The 24,761-nt window shown below is 47.7% G+C and overlaps 1 protein-coding gene and 1 long non-coding RNA gene across 2 annotated transcripts in view; one reads left to right on the forward strand and one right to left on the reverse strand.

Moving 5' to 3' along the window:
* The window catches only part of LOC147099872 (uncharacterized), a 58,526-nt gene that overhangs the window by 18,264 nt on the left and 15,501 nt on the right, over positions 1 to 24,761 (forward strand). The window lies entirely within an intron of this gene.
* Positions 1 to 24,761, reverse strand: part of megf11 (multiple EGF-like-domains 11) — a 469,877-nt gene that overhangs the window by 17,859 nt on the left and 427,257 nt on the right. Inside the window, exons 17-21 of the mRNA XM_085968349.1 lie at positions 22,058 to 22,186; positions 17,406 to 17,534; positions 11,374 to 11,502; positions 7,403 to 7,531; positions 1,935 to 2,168 (exon numbers count right to left, since the gene is read on the reverse strand). Coding sequence (XP_085824475.1) covers positions 1,935 to 2,168; positions 7,403 to 7,531; positions 11,374 to 11,502; positions 17,406 to 17,534; positions 22,058 to 22,186 — 750 coding nt within the window. The remainder of the gene's footprint in view (positions 1 to 1,934; positions 2,169 to 7,402; positions 7,532 to 11,373; positions 11,503 to 17,405; positions 17,535 to 22,057; positions 22,187 to 24,761) is intronic.

The following is a 24,761-nucleotide window of genomic DNA, read 5'->3' on the forward strand; positions in this document are numbered from 1 at the left end:
ATTGCAAAAAGCACTTGGCCCCACAAGCTAGAGATATGATGATTCACGGGTAATATGATTCCTGATACCATGAGTTGAATTATTTCTATTTTGCTGTACTATTGAGGGACAAAAAAGTAAATAATTACAAATTAATATATTAAAAATGTTGGTGACTTGTATCACTATGGTGACCGAGGCCAATGGCTTCATCTGCATTAACTCTGTTGCAGAAAACATACTGGCACTCACTTCACTGCTCAGTCAAACATTCTCCTTGTTTCCATGCCCCATTTCATAACTGATTCCAGTCTATCTAACTCGCCACAATTCACAGTTATACTAGAAAGAACATACAATTATATGGCTCCTTTCACAGCCAATTGATGACTTTTCAAGCGCTCCGAAAGCTTGTGATTTCAAATAAAGCTGTTGGACTATAACCTGGTGTTGTGTGACTTCTTACATTTTTCAAGTGTAGCCACTGTTGTTTTGTAGACAAACACAGCAGCCAATTTGCACACAGCAAGGTCCCATAAACAGCAATGCAATAAATTACCAGATATAGGGGGGAAATTGGGTTGCTTTGTGCCTCCTGTTAGCGCCCCAAGGCACGGCGCTGCTAATGCCTCCCGCGAATTTAGCGGGAGGTTAGTGGCGGCGGCATCCGGCAATGACGCCATCATCATGCGCAGCACCCCGCTCGTGCCCCGGCCGCAGACTTCGCTCGTGCCCCCTGACCTACCGCCGGACGCTATGTACGACGGTCAGGGTGCCGTGTTAGCGGCTGCAGCGGCGCAAATTAAAGGGCACAGGTCAGGTGGCCATTTTTTTTGGGCTGCCTGCCAGCACCTGCCCCCTTTCGCCTCCTCCTGTGAGGTGCTGGTCGCGATCAGTCAGCCCAGCGCTCCTCTTGGAGTGCCGGGCTCTTTTGCCGGCACCCCACTCCTCGGTGGTCCAGCAGGGCCCCGGTACGCGCCACGCTAGGCCTCTCCTTCAATTGGGGCAGGGGGGCCTGTTGTTCCGCGGCGCTACATGCCAACGCGCGTGGCGCTGTTTCATGTAGCATCGCGATATTCAATGGGAGCGGGAGCGCTTCCAGTAGCGCCCCGCCTCCTGCTTGGGGTGCTACCATTCAGTTTCCGCCACGAGGGTGCTAACTTTTTCAGGGCGCTCCTGGCGAAGTTAGTGCCCCAAAGGAGACACAACCCAATTTTTCCCCCATAGAGTTTTTGATGGTGTTGGTTGAGGGAGAATTGGCCAGGACACTGGGAGAGCTCCCGGCTCTCTTGAAATACTGCCATGGGATCTTTTACATCCACCTGAACAGGTATTGCTTTAATGTTTCATGTCAAAGACGGCACCTCCAGCAGTGCAGCACCCCCTCAGCATTGCACTGAAGTATCAGCTGAGATTATGGGCTTAAATCTCTGGAGTCTATGACCTTCTGACTCAAGGCGAGAGTGCTACCACTGAGCCAAGCTGACACTATTCCTAACACCAACTGAATTATTTCCATGTGTCACATAATTCCCAAACCAGTTATTTTAATTATGCATGGTGAAAATTGCAAGATAATTAAAAATGAGTAAATTTAAAAAATGCTGCTGATCGGTGAGGGATAGATTTCAGCTGACCCAATTCTTGACTCTTCCCCCCATGGTTGACACTGAGCTTGGACACATTGCCAGTCTCTTTCATCCCTCTCCCCCCACAACCGTGCTCAATTCCTTGCTCCATATTGTGATGCTGCCAGTATCCCCATCTCTCCTAGATTCTGATCCCAGTATAGAATTTAGGCCATCGGATATTCACTAGCCTGGTGAAACAGTAATTGGATGGATTTGGGTGCAATGTCATGGAAACTAAACTCTGCAAATTCTACTGCACCCATTCAGCCCCAGAAACCGGTGCAACAGTTTGACTTCTCTCTGTAGCACTGAAGCTGATCTTACCAGAGAGGGAATAGTCTGCATTAGTCATCCGCATGGCAGGGGTGTAGGATACGCTGGGCATGTCATGGCCTTTCTCTTTCTGCTTCCATTTGTACCAGATGAACAGAACCAGCAGCACGACTATTATCAAGAGAAGAATAATGATCCCAGTTATGGCTCCAACAGAGTGCCTGTCTGATGCTAGTGCTGGACTGATTCTTGTGTAGGGGTTCAGTTCATCCATTATCAGGGCAGCTGAAGGAGAGAGCACGCTCGTTAGATCAAGAACATATATAACTTTTAATAGAACATAGAATTACATAGAAGGAACAGCACAGAAACAGGCCATTCGGCCCAACTGGTCCATGCCAGTGTTTATGCTCCACATGAGCCTCCTCCCACCCTACTTCATCTAACATTATCAACATATCTTTCTATTCCTTTCCTCCTCATGTACTTAGCAGCTTCCCCTTAAATGAATCTATTTAAGACTTCCATTTAAATACAACAGGCAATTATTGTTTTGTTAGAAAAGTTTTTTTTTAAAGCGAAACTTCAAATTAAAGAATCAGGAGTCTGGGTGCAGCACAACACAACATACTGTGTGCTAATGTGCTGCGACACAGAGCAGCTGGATGTGGCTTTGTCCCCTATGGTTTGTTCCTGATTTTGGTTAAATTGTTAGTGGGAGGTGGAGACAGGGAGGCTTCAAGTAGAGGTCACACATTCGCCCATGGAGCAAAAGGAGAAATTGGAGTTTCACTCTTGTACCCTCAAAGTAGTGGTTTACAGAGCAAGACTGCCTGAGTGTGGGATGTTGGAGCCCCGTGGTGGGGGGGGTGGAGGGCATAGAAACATAGAAGATAGCAGCAGGAGTAGGCCATTCGGCCCCTCGAGCCTGCTCTGCCATTCAATGCGATCATGGCTGATCATCCTAATTCAGTACCCTGTCCCTGCTTTCTCCCCATATCCCTTGATCCCTTTAGCCTTAAGAAATATATCTAACTCCTTCTTGAATATATTTAATGAATTGGCCTCAACTACCTTCTGTGGTAGAGAATTCCACAGGTTCACCACTCTCTGGGTGAAGAAATTCCTCCTCATCTCTGTCCTAAATGGCTTACTCCTTAGACTGTGACCCCTGGTTCTGGACTCCCCGGCCATCGGGAACATCCTTCCTGCATCTAGTCTGTCTAGTCCTGTTAGAATTTTATAAGTTTCAATGAGATCACCTCTCATTCTTCTAAACTCTAGTGAATATAAGCCTAATCGACCCAATCTCTCTTCATACGTCATTCCTGCCATCCCAGGTATCAGCCTGGTGAATCTTCGCTGCACTCCCGCCATGGCAAGAACATCCTTCCACAGATAAGGTGACCAAAACTGCACACAATAGTCAAGGTGTGGTCTCACCAAGGCCCTGTACAACTGCAGCAAGACATCCTTGCTCCTGTACTCGAATCCTCTCGCTATGAAGGCCAACATACCATTTGCCTTCTTAACCGCCTGCTGCACCTGCATGCTTACCTTCAGCGACTGGTGCACAAGGACACCCAAGTCTCGTTGCACTTCCCCTTCTCCCAATCTATTGCCATTCAGATAATAATCTGCCTTCCTGTTTTTGCCACCAAAGTGGATAACCTCGCATTTATCCACATTATACTACATTTGCCATGCATCTGCCCAATCACCTAACCTGTACAAATCATACTGGAGTTTCTCTGCATCCTCCTCACAGCACACACGCCCACCCAGCTTTGTGTCGTCTGCAAACTTGGAGATATTACATCTAGTTCCCTCATCTACATCATTAATATATAGTGAATACTGGGATCCTAGCACCGATCCCTGCGGTACCCCACTAGTCACTGCCTGGAAAAAGACCCATTTATTCCAACTCTTCGCTTCCTGTCTGCCAACCAGTTCTCTATCCAAGTCAGTACCTTACCCCCAATCCCATGTGCTTTAACTTTAACTCTTATGTGGGACCTTATCGAAGGCCTTCTGAAAGTCCAAATACACCACATCCTCTGGTTCTCCCTTATCTATTCTACCAGTTACATCCTCAAAAAATTCCAGTAGATTAGTCAAGCATGATTTACCTTTTGTAAATCCATGTTGACTTTGTCCGATCCTGTCACTGCTTTCTAAGTGCTCTGCTATTACATCTTTTATAATGGACTCCAGCATTTCCCCCACTACCGATGTCAGGCATACCGGTCTGTAATTCCCCATTTTCTCTCTACCGCCTTTTTTGAATAGTGGGGTAACATTAGCTACCCTCCAATCCATGGGTACTGTTCCAGATTCCATCGAATGTTGGAAGATGATCAGCAATGCAGCTACTATTTCTAGGGTCACTTCCTTAAGTACCCTAGGATGTAGATTATCAGGCCCTGGGGATTTATCGGCCTTCAATCCCGTCAATTTCCCTAAAAATACTGATTTCATTCAGTTCCTTCCTCTCATTAGACCCTATGTTCCCCGACATCTCTGGGAGGTTCTTGGTGTCCTCCTTTGTGTATTTAATTGGTCTGCCATTTCTTTGTTCCCCATTATAAATTCCCCTGATTCTGACTGCAAGGGACCTACGCTTGACTTCACCAATCTTTTTCTCTTCACATATCTATAGAAGCTTTTACAGTCAGTTTTTATGATCCCTGCAAGCTTACTCTCATACTCTATTTCCCCCTCTTAATTAATCCCTTTGTCCTCCTTTGCTGAATCCTAAACTGCTCCCAATCCTCAGGTTTGCTGCTTTTTCTGGCCAATTTATATGTCCTCTCCTTGGATCTTATGCTATCCCTAATTTCCCTTTTTAGCCACGATTGAGCCACCTTTTTTGTTTTATTTTTATGCTAGACAGGGATGAACAAATTCTGTAGTTCGTCCATGCGATCTTTAAATGTTTGCCATTGCCTATCCACCGTCAATCCTTTAAGTAATGTTCCCCAATCCATCCTAGCCAACTCGCGCCTCATACCATCGTAGTTTCCTTTATTTAAATTCAGGACCCTAGTCTCTGAGTCAACTACTTCACTCTCCATCTTAATGAAGAATTCTATCATATTATGATCGCTCCTCCCCAAGGGGCCTCGCACAACAAGATTGCTAATTAATACTTTCTCATTACATAATACCCAGTCTAAGATGGCCTGATCTCTAGTTGGTTCCTCGACATATTGGTCCAGGAAACCATCCTGTATACACTCTAGGAATTCCTCCTCCACAGTATTGTTACTAATTTGGTTAGCCCAATTTATATGTAGATTAAAGTCACCCATGATAACTTCTGTGCCCTTATTGCACGCATCTCTAATTTCCTGTTTAATGCCTTCCCCAACCTCAGCATTACTGTTTGGGGGTCTGTATACAACTCCCACTAACGTTTTCTGCCCCTTAGTATTTCTCAGCTCTACCCATACAGATTCCACATCATCAGAGTTAATATCCTTCCTTACTATTGTGTTAATCTCCTCTTTAACCAGCAATGCTACCCCACCTCCTTTTCCTTTTTGCCTGTCCTTCCTGAATATTGAATACCCCTGGATGTTGAATTCCCAGCCTTGGTCACCCTGGAGCCATGTCTCCGTAATCCCAATTATATCATATCCGTTTACATCTATTTGCGCAGCTAATTCATCTACCTTATTACGAATGCTTCTCGCATTAAGACACAAAGCCTTCAGGCTTGTTTTTTTTAACACTCTTAGTCCTTTTAGAATTATTATTTACTGTGGCCCTGTTTGATTTACACCCTTGATTTCTCTGCCTTCCACTTTTGCTTTTCTCCTTCCTGTCTTTTGCTTCTATCCTTGCTTCATTTTCCTCTGTCTCCCTGCACAGGTTCCCAACCCCCTGCCATTTTAGTTTAAACCCTCCCCAACAGCACTAGCAAACACTCCCCCTAGGACATCGGTCCCGGTCCTGCCCAGGTGCAAACCGTCCAGTTTGTACTGGTCCCACCTCCCGAGAACCGGTTCCAATGTCCCAGGAATTTGAATCCCTCTCCTTTGCACCATTCCTCTAGCCACGTATTCATCTGAAATATCCTTCTATTTCTACTCTGACTAGCACGTGGCACTGGTAGCAATCCTGAGATTACTACCTTTGAGGTCCTATTTTTTAATTTACCTCCTAACTCCCTATATTCAGCTTTTAGGACCTCATCCCATTTTTTTTTACCTATATCATTGGTACCTATATGCACCACGACAACTGACTGTTCACCCTCCCCCTCCAGAATGCCCTGCAGCCGCTCCGAGGGGAAGGGGAAAAATCTAAACCAGTTTGAAATTCATTCAATGTATGGTCAGTTTTCTAACACAGCTTAGGGATTTTTTTCTATACTTAGTCTCCAGATTTTGAAACGGTCCTTACCCAAACTAGCCAGCATGTGGCATCCTCAAACTGCCCTTATCTACAGTGACCTACACATGGTTCCCTCAGTTGAAGAAACTGTAACCAGCTGGTATGTGGTGTCTAAACTCTCCTAACCCAACTGTCCAAAATGATTGAAACTGAGCAAAGCAGGATCAACCCCAATGAATCTGATTCTTCATGCTCTCTAACCATACTTTCAGAGTGCAAGCAACACCACTGTTGAGCCAGTTGTCAGGAGATGGGCATCACTTGGCATGGGCTAACTCACCCACTATGATTCTTCTTCCCTTTCTGTGGGAAAATACATCACTGTCTGCTCTGCACCTTCCTCCCAATAATATTCAGGGCCAGCTAGGTGTAGTCTTCATTCACAGAACATTATTCTACATCTTAGACTTTCCACTCGGGTGACCCTTGCTTCCTAGCATAAAACAGGTGGAAATTGCTGGAACATTCCTTGGTTTCTATTCCCTGCAGCATCTCCGGGGAGATTCCCCACAGAGGAAAGGACAAGGAGCCTGTCTCACTTATGCAAAACCGTCTGACCCCGGATAATCAGCCTTCACAACCGAGATTCGCTGGAAATCCACCAAAGGGAAACATCCCAGACAATACCTCACACACACGGAAAATGGGAGGTAGCGAATCAGCCACCCATTATTCATCTCACAATGGGCGGAGTTTAAACTACCGCCCATTCCCCCCCCCCCCCCGACCCCCACCTTGCTGAAGTTGAATTTTATCCCCAATGGCTTCAGGAGAGGAGAGGGGAGAGGGGAGAAAATGAGGAAAAGCCTTCTCTGTGATGTAGATCCCCCTTGACCTAGAAGCCTCTGCAGTTCTCAATAAATCATTCCTAAATTCTGACACCCTACATGATAATTTCAAACTGGAGCAAAAAAGAATTGCTTTTGCACAGAGACAAAGCTCATTCTCTGTATTTCTACTTTGTATTATTTTATTTAAAGGAAGAGGCACATGCAAATCCTAAATGGGTCAGATTGAGACTTCCTGAATATCCCAGTTTTTGATCCAAATTGGGCCTGGTAATCTCTACTGAATGTTTTGATGACAGCATTTTTTCCCAAGTTACATGCGTCACATACCTTGGTCACAGCGGATGCCTTTGAATCCAGGTGTGCAGTAGCAGGTCCCAGTCACATAATCACAGGTGGCATTATTCATACACTCACACAGCTGTTGACAACCATAGCCAAATGTACCAGGAGGACACTCTGCAAAGCATTGGAAAATAACGTAATTCAGGGGTTTACACAGTCCCTCCAGATGTCAATGAATCCAGTAATGTCAAGGTTTATGGCAGTTATGATACAGCATTAATGAATTTGAAACAGTGGGTGCCCTTATTCACAGCATTTTTTCAAAAACTCTTCTATTTATTCATCTTTTCTCTGTGTAGTGTTAGGACATTATTGTAAGGAAGTAGTTGGATGAGTTGATGAGCTGTTTGGATGCACATTGTATATATCTAGAACATGTTCCGTCAACTCCTTCCATTATAAATTCCCATGTCCTCATTTATAATGAAAACTGCCTGTGTAGACTTTTCTTGCTCATTACCAGTGAAGTGTGTAATTATAAACGAGTCGATCTCCCGTCATGGTGCAGATAGGTATTCAAGGCCAAATGTAGTTAGAGGGTGAAGGATAATAGGACTGGGCAGCGGGAGGGAGCGGGGGAAGTGCAGATGTAATTCATCTCTCATTTTAAAGTCATACATTCTGTCCTTATTTTTATATTTGTATTATAAATTCGTATGTCCACATTTCTAATGGAAACAACCTATCTATACTTGTCACGCTGTAATTACAGCCTGACTTTAAAATTGGGGCTGAATTAGGTCTGTGCACCTTGGTCCAATTATTCCCTGATCTCTAACCCTGCTTCACCTGAAAATGACACTTGGGTGTTTGCATCTCCGCCTATAATACCACCAGGGATTGACTAGTTTGCCTGTCTCTGCCGAAATCATAAATTTTGCATACACATGTATATATCAATACATTGATATGATATATTAAAAGACTAGTGTGCACTTCCTGTTTTCACACTTTGTTGATTAGCTCAAAATAAAGCAGTGCAACTCAGAACTGAAGAGGAAGAAAATGTATGTGCACACACTAAACGGAAATCTGTTACAGACCTCCAGCAAATCTGCCCCTCCATTGCACCCCATGTGCACTAGGTTATACACCAGCGCATAACAGTGATAAAAAGCTGTCTCTCTGTCTGCTAGTAAGCTCTGATTCATAGGCGTAGAAATTAATTGTGCAGCACACGTTTTTCGGGCACTAAACTGCCTCCCAAGCCCCAATATGGCAGAAAGGAAGCGCGTGCTCATTAAGAGCCAGAAGTGTGCCGCCCACACTTGCGGCCAAATAATTGTCGTGCAGTGCCCGCGCTGGAATCAGGCATTGGGCTCCTTCCATATGCAAATAAAGGACCCAATACCTTTTTGAGGCTCCCACTACAAGACTGGTTTGCCCCAAGGCAGCTGGCACCGGTGCTGGCTGAAACATAGGAAAACCAGGCCTACACCCGGCCTAACAAGTGGTCCTTAAAGAGACTGCCTGTTGTGCCGCAACCAACAAGGTGAGTTTTAAAATATACTTCCCTGAATGTTGAGCAGAGAGGAGTAGTGTAGTGTATGTAACCTGTACCACCTTAAGAGGATACCTTAAGGTGATGGACTACTTTTTGATGGCTCCTGTACATTGTAGTACTGGTGGTGACCACACCGGTATATAAACCCTGCGGAGCAAAGTGTATCCCAGTTCAGCCCTGACCCTCAATCACTAAAGACCTGTTTAATTATTTCTGTAGTCTGTGTCCTGTTATTCAGCATAACTACCTTTGAAAACACAGACTCAACAAGTAGGACCGCAACTCCCGACCCCACACTCAAAGAACGTGGGCCCTGCACACCCGATTATGGCCACAGGCCGAATTTCTAGGCCATGCCGTCTCTCTGACCTAAAACCTGAACGGTTAATAACATAGGAAACTTTTCCTCAAAAATGTAATTGGCAAATAATCTGGAAAAACAAAGAAGCTCAGAAATCCCTTTACACCATGAGGAGATAATGCCATTGTGAAGGTTTGCAACTCACACTAGCAGAATCAGACTCGTGCAGGATAGGAAATTCTATACTTGCTCGCTCTTTGAAACTAACAGACAGATAGCTCTCGATTAAAATATAAACTTCAAATTTAGGCTTTTGAGAGTTCAAATAAAAACATTGATTAACAACTTAAACATACAGAGGACAACATTATAGAGAGGAACATTATAGGGAAGCTTGATCACGTTAATGTGAAACATGCCCTTTGTAAATGTTATATGCTTAACAGTGTTTTTATTATATTAGTCCTGAATTCCCTGTCTGGTTACGCCAGTAAGCCTGGTTACGCTGATTGTCCTGTAATCGACTGCATTGGCTTTCTGGTGCTTTAACATTGAAACATGTCCCTCCACTGCCCATAACAATGCTGGGCGCCAGGGTCAAACGCCCAGATTGCTATGTTGCAAATGACAGAAGATTATTTGGATGTTGTATGCTCGACATTTGCATACAATAGACGCCTGTCCATAAATGGGAGACATGCTGTACATTTCCCATTGCTTCCAGCGGTAGAGAAGTGGAGGGAGAGAATGGGGAGTTAGCAGATTGGCTCCCAAAGAACTTTCTGCACAAGTCTGCTCAAATTATGTCTGGGAACCCCATAACCCCAGTGGAAAATCAAGACTCCAGAGTGCAGCTCCTTTAAAAGCAGGACTGACAATTAATCACACATTAATCTGTGTGTATAACTGCCGTCATGTAATATGCAGGATACTGCTGTAACACTTTTTTTAATGTGTTGCCTTGAGGCTGTAAGAATAAAATGGGTCGATACACACAATGTTGAGTCTTATTCCCAATTTCCCATAAGACTCAATGATCTCTTTATTTGCCCATTAATGACTCAATTTCCAAACAACCTAGTGTGTGAGGAAATGGAGGATTTCCTCATGTGCCTAATAACTACAGCAGGCCCACTCTGTCGCACTGCTTTGGAGCAGCCTGACAAAAGATGAGATAGAGAGGGAGCTTTCCCTATTGCTGAGCAAACCAGACACAATGTGCATTACATGAAAGAGCCCGACAGAGAAGGAACTTGCATTACCGAGAGGGTTTCATAGTTAAAGAGGGAGGGATAATGTTCACTGCACCAGCGACTGCTACAACCAAGAGGCACACTTCACAGAGACAGGTGTCTGTACACTACAGAGAGGGTGTTTATACAAGTTTTCTATTTGAGAGGGAGGCAGATATAATGGACTGAATTTTGCTTGTATCATTTTCTGTCTGTGTCATCACCAACACAAAGATCGTCCCATGTGTGATGAGTCCTTAATGCTGTGACTGTGGGTTTGTGCTGAAGAATATGCACAGGCTGTTTTAAATATGCATCAGGTCAGAATTATATCAGGTTGCTAGAGAGGAAATAGCTTCACACAATGTGGGAAGTGTCAGACCCAGCCTAGACCCGAAAAACAATACTGGTCCGAAAGAGAGGACTTCCTGCCTTGGTGCTCCTGCTCAACCCCAGGATTGTACATCAGGAAATTACAACCTTACCCCCCACCTAAGCCCCTGGGTTTCCCTCTATTGAAATGAACGCACGGAAATTTCCCACCATGAGTTCCTTGCTAGGAGTGCCGAGGGCAAAATCTCCCCTTAAGGCTCTAGTAGATCCACTGGAATGTGTAATTACAATAAAATCCCCATTTACTTTCTTGAGACAACAGGAAGCGAATACACTGTGGCTTTTACATCAGATGTATTGGTGTCTCTGGAAGCGTTGCATAATTGAGCCATTTAGATTAACGTAGACACATCAGATGTACACTGGGAAATTGGGCGAATGCAATAGATGGCCTGCCAAATGAACAAATGGTCACAGTTGTGTTATAGCCTCGTGATGCACATGACGCCTGGCGGTGCTCTCTACTTTGTGCACCGTGATGAGAATGTGTGTGTGTTGAATGGCACGTCGCTCCTGCCTCACTCACTCTGCTCGCAGTATTTCCCAATGAATCCTGTTCGACACGTGCATTCACCTGTCACATGGTCACAGTCGGCTCCATTTTGGCACTTGCAGAGTTGGATGCAATCTTTTCCAAAGAAGCCTATTGGGCACCCTGCAACATAAATCATCTGTTAGAAAGAGTTTTACAAAGTACTATTACTTTCTTCACTATCACATTTCCACCCCTTAAGGTGGATCAAGAAATAAGAAAAGACCAGGGGTCTAAGAACTGTAGTCAGTTGGAACATTCTTTAAGCTCAGCATGTCCAAACTACAGATATCCAGCTCACAAAGCACCAGCAGTTCTGGGGTTTTGTAGTGGCCATGAGTGGAGAATGTTGGAGCAATAGCATTGTGCCAAATGCAAGCAGCCAGTGACAGGGAGAGTAAGAGCAGAGAGTGACAGGGAGGGTAAGAGCAGAGAGTGACAGGGAGAGTAGGAGCAGAGAGTGACAGGGAGAGTAGGAGCAGAGAGTGACAGGGAGAGTAGGAGCAGAGAGTGACAGGGAGAGTAGGAGCAGAGAGTGACAGGGAGGGTAGGAGCAGAGAGTGACAGGGAGAGTAGGAGCAGAGAGTGACAGGGAGGGTAGGAGCAGAGAGTGACAGGGAGGGTAGGAGCAGAGAGTGACAGGGAGAGTAGGAGCAGAGAGTGACAGGGAGAGTAGGAGCAGAGAGTGACAGGGAGGGTAGGAGCAGAGAGTGACAGGGAGGGTAGGAGCAGAGAGTGACAGGGAGGGTAGGAGCAGAGAGTGACAGGGAGGGTAGGAGCAGAGAGTGACAGGGAGAGTAGGAGCAGAGAGTGACAGGGAGGGTAGGAGCAGAGAGTGACAGGGAGAGTAGGAGCAGAGAGTGACAGGGAGAGTAGGAGCAGAGAGTGACAGGGAGGGTAGGAGCAGAGAGTGACAGGGAGAGTAGGAGCAGAGAGTGACAGGGAGGGTAGGAGCAGAGAGTGACAGGGAGAGTAGGAGCAGAGAGTGACAGGGAGGGTAGGAGCAGAGTGACAGGGAGGGTAGGAGCAGAGAGTGACAGGGAGAGTAGGAGCAGAGAGTGACAGGGAGGGTAGGAGCAGAGAGTGACAGGGAGGGTAGGAGCAGAGAGTGACAGGGAGAGTAGGAGCAGAGAGTGACAGGGAGAGTAGGAGCAGAGAGTGACAGGGAGGGTAGGAGCAGAGAGTGACAGGGAGAGTAGGAGCAGAGAGTGACAGGGAGAGTAGGAGCAGAGAGTGACAGAGAGGGTAGGAGCAGAGAGTGACAGGGAGGGTAGGAGCAGAGAGTGACAGGGAGAGTAGGAGCAGAGAGTGACAGGGAGGGTAGGAGCAGAGAGTGACAGGGAGGGTAGGAGCAGAGAGTGACAGGGAGGGTAGGAGCAGAGAGTGACAGGGAGAGTAGGAGCAGAGAGTGACAGGGAGAGTAGGAGCAGAGAGTGACAGGGAGGGTAGGAGCAGAGAGTGTCAGGGAGGGTAGGTGCAGAGAGTGACAGGGAGGGTAGGAGCAGAGAGTGACAGGGAGAGTAGGAGCAGAGAGTGACAGGGAGAGTAAGAGCAGAGAGTGACAGGGAGGGTAGGTGCAGAGAGTGACAGGGAGGGTAGGAGCAGAGAGTGACAGGGAGAGTAAGAGCAGAGAGTGACGGAGAGTAGGAGCAGAGAGTGACAGGGAGGGTAGGAGCAGAGAGTGACAGGGAGAGTAAGAGCAGAGAGTGACAGGGAGGGTAGGTGCAGAGAGTGACAGGGAGGGTAGGAGCAGAGAGTGACAGGGAGAGTAAGAGCAGAGAGTGACAGGGAGAGGGTAGGAGCAGAGAGTGACAGGGAGAGTAGGAACAGAGAGTGACAGGGAGGGTAGGAGCAGAGAGTGACAGGGAGGGTAGGAGCAGAGAGTGACAGGGAGGGTAGGAGCAGAGTGACAGGGAGGGTAGGAGCAGAGAGTGACAGGGAGAGTAGGAGCAGAGAGTGACAGGGAGGGTAGGTGCAGAGAGTGACAGGGAGGGTAGGAGCAGAGTGACAGGGAGGGTAGGAGCAGAGAGTGACAGGGAGAGTAGGAGCAGAGAGTGACAGGGAGGGTAGGAGCAGAGAGTGACAGGGAGGGTAGGAGCAGAGAGTGACAGGGAGGGTAGGAGCAGAGTGACAGGGAGGGTAGGAGCAGAGAGGGACAGGGAGAGTAGGAGCAGAGAGTGACGGAGAGGGTAGGAGCAGAGAGTGACAGGGAGAGTAGGAGCAGAGAGTGACAGGGAGGGTAGGAGCAGAGAGTGACAGGGAGAGTAGGAGCAGAGAGTGACAGGGAGGGTAGGAGCAGAGAGTGACAGGGAGAGTAGGAGCAGAGAGTGACAGGGAGGGTAGGAGCAGAGAGTGACAGGGAGAGTAGGAGCAGAGAGTGACAGGGAGGGTAGGAGCAGAGAGTGACAGGGAGGGTAGTAGCAGAGAGTGACAGGGAGGGTAGGAGCAGAGAGTGACAGGGAGGGTAGGAGCAGAGAGTGACAGGGAGAGTAGGAGCAGAGAGTGACAGGGAGGGTAGGAGCAGAGAGTGACAGAGAGGGTAGGAGCAGAGAGTGACAGGGAGGGTAGGAGCAGAGAGGGACAGGGAGAGTAGGAGCAGAGAGTGACGGAGAGGGTAGGAGCAGAGAGTGACAGGGAGAGTAGGAGCAGAGAGTGACAGGGAGGGTAGGTGCAGAGAGTGACAGGGAGGGTAGGAGCAGAGTGACAGGGAGGGTAGGAGCAGAGAGTGACAGGGAGAGTAGGAGCAGAGAGTGACAGGGAGGGTAGGAGCAGAGAGTGACAGGGAGGGTAGGAGCAGAGAGTGACAGGGAGGGTAGGAGCAGAGTGACAGGGAGGGTAGGAGCAGAGAGTGACAGGGAGAGTAGGAGCAGAGAGTGACAGGGAGGGTAGGAGCAGAGAGTGACAGGGAGAGTAGGAGCAGAGAGTGACAGGGAGGGTAGGAGCAGAGAGTGACAGGGAGGGTAGGAGCAGAGAGTGACAGGGAGGGTAGGAGCAGAGAGTGACAGGGAGAGTAGGAGCAGAGAGTGACAGGGAGGGTAGGAGCAGAGAGTGACAGGGAGAGTAGGAGCAGAGAGTGACAGGGAGAGTAGGAGCAGAGAGTGACAGGGAGGGTAGGAGCAGAGAGTGACAGGGAGGATAGGAGCAGAGAGTGACAGGGAGGGTAGGAGCAGAGAGTGACAGGGAGGGTAGGAGCAGAGAGTGACAGGGAGGGTCGGAGCAGAGAGTGACAGGGAGGGTAGGAGCAGAGAGTGACAGGGAGGGTAGGAGCAGAGAGTGACAGGGAGGGTAGGAGCAGAGAGTGACAGGGAGGGTAGGAGCAGAGAGTGACAGGGAGGGTAGGAGCAGAGAGTGACAGGGAGGGTAGGAGCAGAGAGTGACAGGGAGGGTAGGAGCAGAGAGTGACAGGGAGGGTAGGAGCAGAGAGTGACAGGGAGGGTAGGAGCAGAGAGTGACAGGGAGGGTAGGAGCAGAGTGACAGGGAGGGTAGGAGCAGAGAGTGACAGGGAGAGTAGGAGCAGAGAGTGACAGGGAGGGTAGGAGCAGAGAGTGACAGGGAGGGTAGGAGCAGAGAGTGACAGAGAGGGTAGGAGCAGAGAGTGACAGGGAGGGTAGGAGCAGAGAGTGACAGGGAGAGTAGGAGCAGAGAGTGACAGGGAGGGTAGGAGCAGAGAGTGACAGAGAGGGTAGGAGCAGAGAGTGACAGGGAGGGTAGGAGCAGAGAGTGACAGGGAGAGTAGGAGCAGAGAGTGACAGGGAGGGTAGGAGCAGAGAGTGACAGGGAGAGTAGGAGCAGAGAGTGACAGGGAGGGTAGGAGCAGAGAGTGACAGGGAGAGTAGGAGCAGAGAGTGACAGGGAGAGTAGGAGCAGAGAGTGACAGAGAGGGTAGGAGCAGAGAGTGACAGGGAGGGTAGGAGCAGAGAGTGACAGGGAGAGTAGGAGCAGAGAGTGACAGGGAGGGTAGGAGCAGAGAGTGACAGGGAGAGTAGGAGCAGAGAGTGACAGGGAGGGTAGGAGCAGAGAGTGACAGGGAGAGTAGGAGCAGAGAGTGACAGGGAGGGTAGGAGCAGAGAGTGACAGGGAGAGTAGGAGCAGAGAGTGACAGGGAGGGTAGGAGCAGAGGGTGACAGGGAGAGTAGGAGCAGAGAGTGACAGGGAGGGTAGGAGCAGAGAGTGACAGGGAGGGTAGTAGCAGAGAGTGACAGGGAGGGTAGGAGCAGAGAGTGACAGGGAGGGTAGGAGCAGAGAGTGACAGGGAGAGTAGGAGCAGAGAGTGACAGGGAGGGTAGGAGCAGAGAGTGACAGAGAGGGTAGGAGCAGAGAGTGACAGGGAGGGTAGGAGCAGAGAGGGACAGGGAGAGTAGGAGCAGAGAGTGACGGAGAGGGTAGGAGCAGAGAGTGACAGGGAGGGTAGTAGCAGAGAGTGACAGGGAGAGTAGGAGCAGAGAGTGACGGAGAGGGTAGGAGCAGAGAGTGACAGGGAGGGTAGGAGCAGAGAGTGACAGGGAGAGTAGGAGCAGAGAGTGATGGAGAGGGTAGGAGCAGAGAGTGACAGGGAGAGTAGGAGCAGAGAGTGACGGAGAGAGTAGGAGCAGAGAGTGACAGGGAGAGTAGGAGCAGAGAGTGACAGGGAGGGTAGGAGCAGAGAGTGACAGGGAGAGTAGGAGCAGAGAGTGACAGGGAGGGTAGGAGCAGAGAGTGACAGGGAGGGTAGGAGCAGAGAGTGACAGGGAGAGTAGGAGCAGAGAGTGACAGGGAGGGTAGGAGCAGAGAGTGACAGGGAGGGTAGGAGCAGAGAGTGACAGGGAGGGTAGTAGCAGAGAGTGACAGGGAGGGTAGGAGCAGAGAGTGACAGGGAGAGTAGGAGCAGAGAGTGACAGGGAGAGTAGGAGCAGAGAGTGACAGGGAGGGTAGTAGCAGAGAGTGACAGGGAGGGTAGGAGCAGAGAGCAAGGCATATATCGGGTGTTTTTCTCTACATTAATGATAAAATCACAACTCATCTCATCTGCAGGATAACTGTGTGATCCACTGCTTTGTGCTGCAAATTATGTTTGCGACAAAAAAAAATAAAACATATACCAGCTTTAAGTGTGTTAAGAAAGACTTTGGCATTCTTAGGGTCACTGGACTCTGGCAACAGACCTTGCCCCAAACTATGGTCATTTCCATGGCCAGGGTGGATGTCACCTGACTGCCAGCCCGGAAACCAGAGCAGCACCGTCTGCTTTGATGGCAGATTGAGAGGGCCAAAGGGAAGGACCGATTAAAAAAAAAATTACTAGAAGGGAAATGTGGCCATTAATTTGATGTTAATTGAGCCTCTGAAGGATCAATTACTGATGGCAGTGAATGTTCTGGGGCCTTTGGAAGGCCTGTTGTGGAACTGCTCCTGGGACAGAAACCTCCTCAGACACGCTCCCAAAGCCATAGTTTGACTGCCAGCTTCCTCCCCTGACTGAAATTTTGGACGCTACATACACAGGGCAGAAAACTGGTCAGTCCGAGTTCCTAACCGTGCCCCCTCCCACGGCCTGCTTTGTGCCCTCGAACACAATGGAATTTTGGAGTCTGTGTGTAGACTTCAGGCTGTATCGTCTTTCTTGTGATCGGCTACTGTTTCTCTTTAAAACTAATTAAATCCCATTCTCAGGAGGCCAGGTTTCCAAATCATATGTTCCTGTGATTTTGGCAGCAGATCATCAATTACAGTGAAAAATGGGCATTTCTCGATTTTCGAACTGGAGGGGAATATTGCCCCTGGTGTCTGGAGATCCCAGAATTAGTTGTTGTAAATAGATTTATTGACACATGCTGATGAAAGCCCTGATGTCATAAAATTGGCTGATAAAACATCAGCAACACATATTACAGAATAATGATTTTATCGATTTATTTTTAACTAAAGAAACTGATTATTGACTTTGTGTAAAAAAAAGCCCGGTGTTATTTTGTTCCACCACAAGGTGGTAGACTCTTCCCAGGGTAGCTTTGGTTTGCGCAAGGCTTCACATGAAACTGGTACTCACTCTGCGTACAATACAAGCCAGTCCAGCCCTGTGCACATCGACACTCTCCATCATAAGCACTGCACACTGCTCCGTTATGGCAGTTACATGTGTGGATACAGTTGGGGCCCCAGTACCCCGACAGGCAAGCTGAACAGAACGAGAAACCGATGGATAAAGAAAAGAAATACAACAGAAATTACATGAAAGAGTGCAGTATCAGAAAGTTTATTGCGAAACAGCGAAACATGAATAAGGACTTTCTGGGTCACAGTTCGCATCAGTCCTTTGATCATTTAATTTCAATTCATGATCATTTCAAATAGAAAGTTGTCATAGAGTCATACAGCACAGAAAGAGGCCCTTCGGCCCATTGTGTCCGCGCCGGCCATCAAGCCCTGTCTATTCTAATCCCATTTTCCAGCACTTGGTCCGTAGCCTTGTATGCTATGGTGTTTCAAGTGCTCATCTAAATGCTTCTTGAATGTTGTGAAGGTTCCTGCCTCTACCACCCTTTCAGGCAGTGAGTTCCAGATTCCAACCACCCTCTGGGTGAAAAAGTTTTTCCTCAAATCCCCTCTAAACCTCCTGCCCCTTACCATGAAACTATGCCCCCTGGTTATTGACCCCTCTACTAAGGGGAAAAGTTCCTTTCTATCTACCCTATCTATACCCCTCATAATTTTGTACACCTCAATCAGGTCCCCCCTCAGCCTTCTCTGCTCTAAGGAAAACAACCCCAGCCTGTCCAGTCTCTCTTCATAGCTGAAGCGCTCCAGCCCAGGTAACATCCTGGTGAATCTCCTCTGCACCCTCTCCAATGCAATCACAACCTTCCTATAATGTGGCGACCAGAACTGCACACAGTATTCCAGCTGTGGCCTAACTAGCGTTTTGTACAGCTCCATCATAAACTCCCTGCTCTTATATTCTATGCCTCGGCTAATGAAGGCAAGTATCCCATATGCTTTTTTAGCCACCTTATCTACCTGTCCTGCTGCCTTCAGGGATCTATGTACATGCACACCAAGGTTCCTCTGTCCTTCCAAGGGTCCTACCATTCATTGTGTATTCCCTTGCCTTGTTAGTCCTCCCAAAATGCATCACCTCACATTTTTCAGGGTTAAATTCTATTTGCCACTGTTCTGCCCATCTGACCAACCCGTCTATATCGTCCTGTAGCCTGAGGCTTCCCTCCTCGATATTTACCACTCCGCCAATTTTTGTGTCATCTGCGAACTTACTGATCATACCTCCTACATTCATATCTAAATCATTAATTTTGGTGAGAAAGAAAACCCAGGGTGAAAACTGAAAGAGAAAGCAAAGATTTAGACATAATAGTTCAGTATTAATATATGCAAAATAAGAGCTTAAAAAGAGAATGCTGACAATGGGAATCTATTAACAACAGTCACAACGAATGTTGATTAACCCTGTGATTTTTGGGGGGCTTATTTTTTAACAATATTGTTTAATCAGCAAGTGCTGTTGGTATCATAGTGGGAGGGGGGGTGGCTTTGAACCCTTCAGTGGGAGGGAATCAGATCAACATATTTAGACATGGAAAGTGATACAGGAAGAGCCTCAATAATCCATTGCAAGAAAAACTGAGCAGGAAACACTCGGGACCCAGATTCGCCCAATCACAAGAATTGGAAAAGCACTAATTAAACAAAATTAAAACACACTAGTGTGTGCGATTTGATTCATATTTCACATTTGCAGTTTCATTATTGTGACAAGGGTAGAAAGTATTAATCCCACTCCATGTGTGAATTAAATGCTAACAATCCAAATAGGTAAGTGTCTCCAATTACTCAGTGTGTTCAGTTGATGACACCTCTTTATTACCCAGTGTCAGTCATTCCAACTCATTGCCTTATTGTCGTCACATAATAGATCACATCTAGAAGCAAGCCATCAGTGTCCAGTGATGACAAACTGTAAAATGTATGGAAAACAATTTCTGCGCGATACATGAAGCATTTTAATTTTCAGTTTCATCCAGTGAAGCATTTCGTTCGCTCACTGTCTAGTTCCTGTCATGTGATGATCTATATGTAACATTCTAAAGTCCATTACCAGAGTGATAGAACGTGTGCATGTGTGTGGGGAGGGGGCTGCACACACAGCTAACACCCTGATCTTTAGCCAGACACATGCCCGGGTGGAGGGAAGAATTGAACGCAGGCAGATGAGCTACACCAGCTGTGCTCCGAGGTGCACATCCTACTGACTGGCTCAAGAAAAACACTGGCAGATTTCAAACAGACTGATTGAACTATTTTTAAAAATGACTGATGAGAGAATTTTCCCCTTGGCAGGTTCTCAGAATAAAACAATAAGAAATAAATCATTTCTATAAAGGTTTCAAACAAAAGCATCTAATAGCATAAAAAGCTAGTATAATATTAGTATATTATAAAAAAGATCATACAGTATCGCTCCAAATGTCCTGTGTGGTTGATCACTTATTTGGAGTGGGATTGGGAGGTTTTGAGATAGTCCCTAACTGAATGTCGTCTCCACACCAGCCTGGAACTCTTGAGACTGACACAAAGTGACTGTTTGATAGCACAAGTTGCAATATTTCTCCTAACTAATAAAAGTTTACAGAGCTCTATACTTTCTGAGCATATCCTTTTAACTCCCTCACATGCTATAAAATCAATTTGTTGATGTCATGCACTTTTACAGGCAATTTCACCAACGTTTCAGGGTTGAAACTGAGCCAATGTCTTGAGTTCCTCAATGGGATTTTGCAACTCTGCAGAGTCCAAGAATATGGGACACAATTTTGATTAATATCTTGTTCCAAGAAAGTTTCAGCTAAAGCCTTATAAAGTTGTCCAGTGTGTGAGCGGATCTCGAGTGATTCTCCACAGCGCCAGTGTGTGAGCGGATCTCGAGTGATCTTCCACAGCTCCAGTGTGTGAGGGGATCTCGAGTGATTCTCCACAGCTCCAGTGTGTGAGCGGATCTCGAGTGATCTTCCACAGCTCCAGTGTGTGAGGGGATCTCGAGTGATTCTCCACAGCGCCAGTGTGTGAGCGGATCTCGAGTGATTCTCCACAGCACCAGTGTGTGAGCGGATCTCGAGTGATCCTCCACAGCGCCAGTGTGTGAGCGGATCTCGAGTGATTCTCCACAGCTCCAGTGTGTGAGGGGATCTCGAGTGATTCTCCACAGCGCCAGTGTGTGAGCGGATCTCGAGTGATTCTCCACAGCTCCAGTGTGTGAGCGGATCTCGAGTGATTCTCCACAGCTCCAGTGTGTGAGCGGATCTCGAGTGATCTTCCACAGCTCCCTGGCAACTGTCTGAGGCTGAACCAAGCTGTTCGCAACCTTGGTATTATGTTTGACCCCGAGGTGAGCTTCTCACCACATATCCACTCCATCACCAAGTCCGCCTATTTCCTCCTCCGTAACATTGCCCGACTCTGCCACTGCCTCAGCTCATCTGCTGCTGAAACCCTCGTCTATGCCTTTGTTACCTCTAAACTTGACTATTCCAATGCACTCCTGGCCGGCCTACCATCTTCTACCCTCCATAAACTTGAGGTCATCCAAAACTCTGCTGCCCGTGTTCTGACTCGCACTAAGTCCCGTCACTAATTGCTCGCTGATCTACATTGGCTCCTAGTTAAGCAACGCCTCAATTTTAAAATTCTCATCCTTGTTTTCAAATCCCTCCATGGCCTCGGCCCCTCCCTATCTCTGTAATCTCCTCCAGCCCCACAACCCTCCAAGATATCTGCGCTCCTCCAATTCTGGCCTCTTGCGCATCCCCGATTTTAATCATTCAACCACTGGCGGCCGTGCCTTCTGCTGCCGAGGCCCTGAGCTCTGGAATTCCCTCCCTAAACCTCTCCGCCTTGCTACCTCTCTCGTCCTTTAAGCCACTCTCTAAAACCTACTTCTCATCTGCCCTAATATCTCCTTATGTGGCTCGGTGTCAAATTATGTTTGATAATGCTCCTGTGATGCGCCTTGGGATGTTTTACTATGTTAAAGCTGCTGTATAAATGCAAGTTGTCATTGTTAATCCTCTACAGCTCTACGGTGTTCTCAAGGAGTTGTGAAATTCAAAAAGTAGACAACTTCCACAACAATTTTGTTTTCATCCTTTTCATTGTTTTCTCCCCCTCCTTTAAGGATGTTCCACACTTTGCACCATATCCCTATCAGGCAGACTATCTCCTCCTGGACTCTTGCCAATGCTCTTGTTCGTCAGTAGTGGGCGCATGAGAGCAGCTTGGGTAACCTGTCAATGGTTTTGCCAAGCTCACTGAGGAAAGTGTCGCTTGCACTGTGGGCCACGTTGCTCCAAGTGTGTTTGTGCAGCATTTTCTTTTACTGAGGTTATCCTGATTCAGACAAAGTTTTGTTTTCATGCACACACAGTTTTGTACCATGGTCTGCTTCAATCGGGGCTGTAAATGATCCGGGATTCAGGAAAATCAGCAATGTACAGGGCTGGAATTTCAGGGATAGTTGGGACTCAGGGAATTGTGTGCTTTTTTTTTAAATAGCACAAAATCTTCCATTTTCTGTTAAGACAGTCGTGACATTCGATTGGAAGTCAAAGTAATTCATTGTATATAAAGTGCTTTGAGACGTTTCAGAGAGCTGATAAGGCTCTGCAAAATGCAAATCTTTCCATCACTTACTTTGGGAACAATCTTTTCCGATCCAGCCTGGGTAACACTGACAGGAGCCATCGATAGGATTACACGTGCCATTGTTTGAGCAGAAGCAAGTGCCAGAACAGCTCTTGCCAAATCTTCCACTAGCACATACTGTGGAAAGGAAAACAAAATGCAGACCAGATACATTAACAAGGTGCTGACAAGCAAGATTTTTGTTTGCTTAGTAAAATTACTTATTAAAGGTCTGGAATTTCCTTGGAGCTGTTCCCACTCCTGGTCCCACTCCCAGTCCTGCCCCTACACCCTTTCCCACTCCCAGTCCTGCCCCTACTCCCTCTCCCAGTCCTGCCTCTACTCCCTCTCCCACTCCCAGTCCTGCCCCTACTCCCTCTCCCAGTCCTGCCCCTACTCCCTCTCCCAGTCCTGCCCCTACTCCCTCTCCCACTCCCAGTCCTGCCCCTACTCCCTCTCCCACTCCCAGTCCTGCCCCTACTCCCTCTCCCGCTCCCAGTCCTGCCCCTACTCCCTCTCCCACTCCCAGTCCTGCCCCTACTCCCTCTCCCGCTCCCAGTCCTGCCCCTACTCCCTCTCCCAGTCCTGCCCCTACTCCCTCTCCCACTCCTGCCCCTACTCCCTCTCCCGCTCCCAGTCCTGCCCCTACTCCCTCTCCCAGTCCTGCCCCTACTCCCTCTCCCAGTCCTGCCCCTACTCCCTCTCCCGCTCCCAGTCCTGCCCCTACTCCCTCTCCCACTCCCAGTCCTGCCCCTACTCCCTCTCCCGCTCCCAGTCCTGCCCCTACTCCCTCTCCCGCTCCCAGTCCTGCCCCTACTCCCACTCCCAGTCCTGCCCCTACTCCCTCTCCCAGTCCTGCCCCTACTCCCTCTCCCACTCCCAGTCCTGCCCCTACTCCCTCTCCCAGTCCTGCCCCTACTCCCTCTCCCGCTCCCAGTCCTGCCCCTACTCCCTCTCCCAGTCCTGGTCCCGCTCCCTCTCCCAGTCCTGGTCCCGCTCCCTCTCCCTCTCCCAGTCCTGGTCCTGCTCCCTCCCTTGCCCCTGTTCCTGGTCCCACTCCTGCTCCTGCTCCCGATCCTGCAACTTCTTTGGAAGCGTGGCGTAAACGGGGTTGAGCAGGAGCAGCTCAAAGGAAATTCCCGAAGCCTGAAGAGTCTTTTAGAAATGGCTTCACTTCTCTCATGTGAAGGAAGAGCCGTGTAAGTGGGAACTGCCGTCTTGAGCAGCGACCAGCCAACTTCATCAGCATTTGGAAGTAATCAGAAATTTCTAGTTTCAAAGATGGAATTAAAAAATGGCAAATCAGTAACAGACATTGTTACCCCATTATTTTTTAATAAAATATATGAATGCACCTTTTCCTTCTCTACATTTGTTAATGTACGGTTATCCTTCTGTTAAGTATCTTATTGGTGTTTTTTGCAAGTTACTCCGGTTTTTCTGTTCTGCATTCCCAGTTTCTCTACACCATGCGCCATTCCCTTAGCCAAGGAGATAGACAAACGTCCAGCCCATGGCCATTGCTGCCCTGCCTCTGGCTGCTAACAGGTGCTTGAGAGCAGTATCCAGGGGTGACACGCTCTCTAATACTTTCCCCTTGCCCATGAGGTAGTCAAGCCAAATTTGAGGGGGGAAGAGGTTAAAACTGTTTCAAGGTCAGTGCTGTGATGAAGTCGGCGCGGGTAAAGTTGTGAATTTCATGCTTACAGCGTTGGCAACCTATTGATTCCATAATGCAAAGTGGCAAAGAAAAAGGCATGCCACTCTGTATTATGGAAAACAGGCTCTATGTGTGTCTCTGCTCATGACTGCCAAGGGCATTCGCAGGTGTAATAAAAGGCATTTCTGTGCAAGCCACAAGGACTAAGCAGCCAGCGAGAGAATTCCCAAGCGAGCACGTTGCGAGAGAATGAACAAAGGGCAGGTGAGGGCAGGCATGTATGAGCAAATATCAAAAAATGCAATCACGTGCTTGGATTGCCAACTCAGCAAGCCGTCACAAGATACCGAGGGGAGACTTTCTCAATCTGAGGGAATGGAGAGGATCAAGAGAACAGACACATTGAGAAAACAGAGAAACGAATGACTGCAGCAGCCTCAGTACACAGAAATTATAACACAGTCTCAGCTTGTTCGGCCCGACCAGTCCATGGTGGTATTTATTTCCACACCAGTAGTCGTTCTAATCCCATGTATTCACCCTGTTCCCATATCCCTTTATTCCCCTTTCCTTCAACCACCTATCTAACCTATTATTAAACGTTGCCATGGTCTCTGCACTGGTAGTCCATTCCACAGCCTCAGAATCCTCTGCTTATAAACGCTTCTTGTGCTCTGTCCTAAATCACTTGTATTGAATCTTGTATCTATGCCCACTCGTTCTAGACCCTCCAGTGATTAAAAACAGTCTGTTTCTATCTACTCTGTCCCATCCCTTCATAATTTTAAACACCTTCTATCAAATCACCCCTTAATCTCTGTTCTAATGAAAACAGCCTCAATTTTCCAATTCTTTCTTCATATTTGTATTTCCTCACACCAGGCAGCATCCTAGTGAATCTGTTCTGTACCCTCTCTATTGCCTCAACATTCTTCTGATAACGGGAAGCCCAAAATTGAAAATGGTACCACATAGATTCATCTGTCTGGCTGAATTTTTTTCCACAGCTGTTGTGATATTTTTCCTTATTTCGTTGGATGTTATGGATTTTTT

The sequence above is a fragment of the Somniosus microcephalus genome, chromosome 27, assembly GCF_052327205.1.
Source record: "Somniosus microcephalus isolate GS21.2 chromosome 27, FLI_Smic_1.0, whole genome shotgun sequence".
NCBI classification, from domain to species: Eukaryota; Metazoa; Chordata; class Chondrichthyes; order Squaliformes; family Somniosidae; genus Somniosus; species Somniosus microcephalus.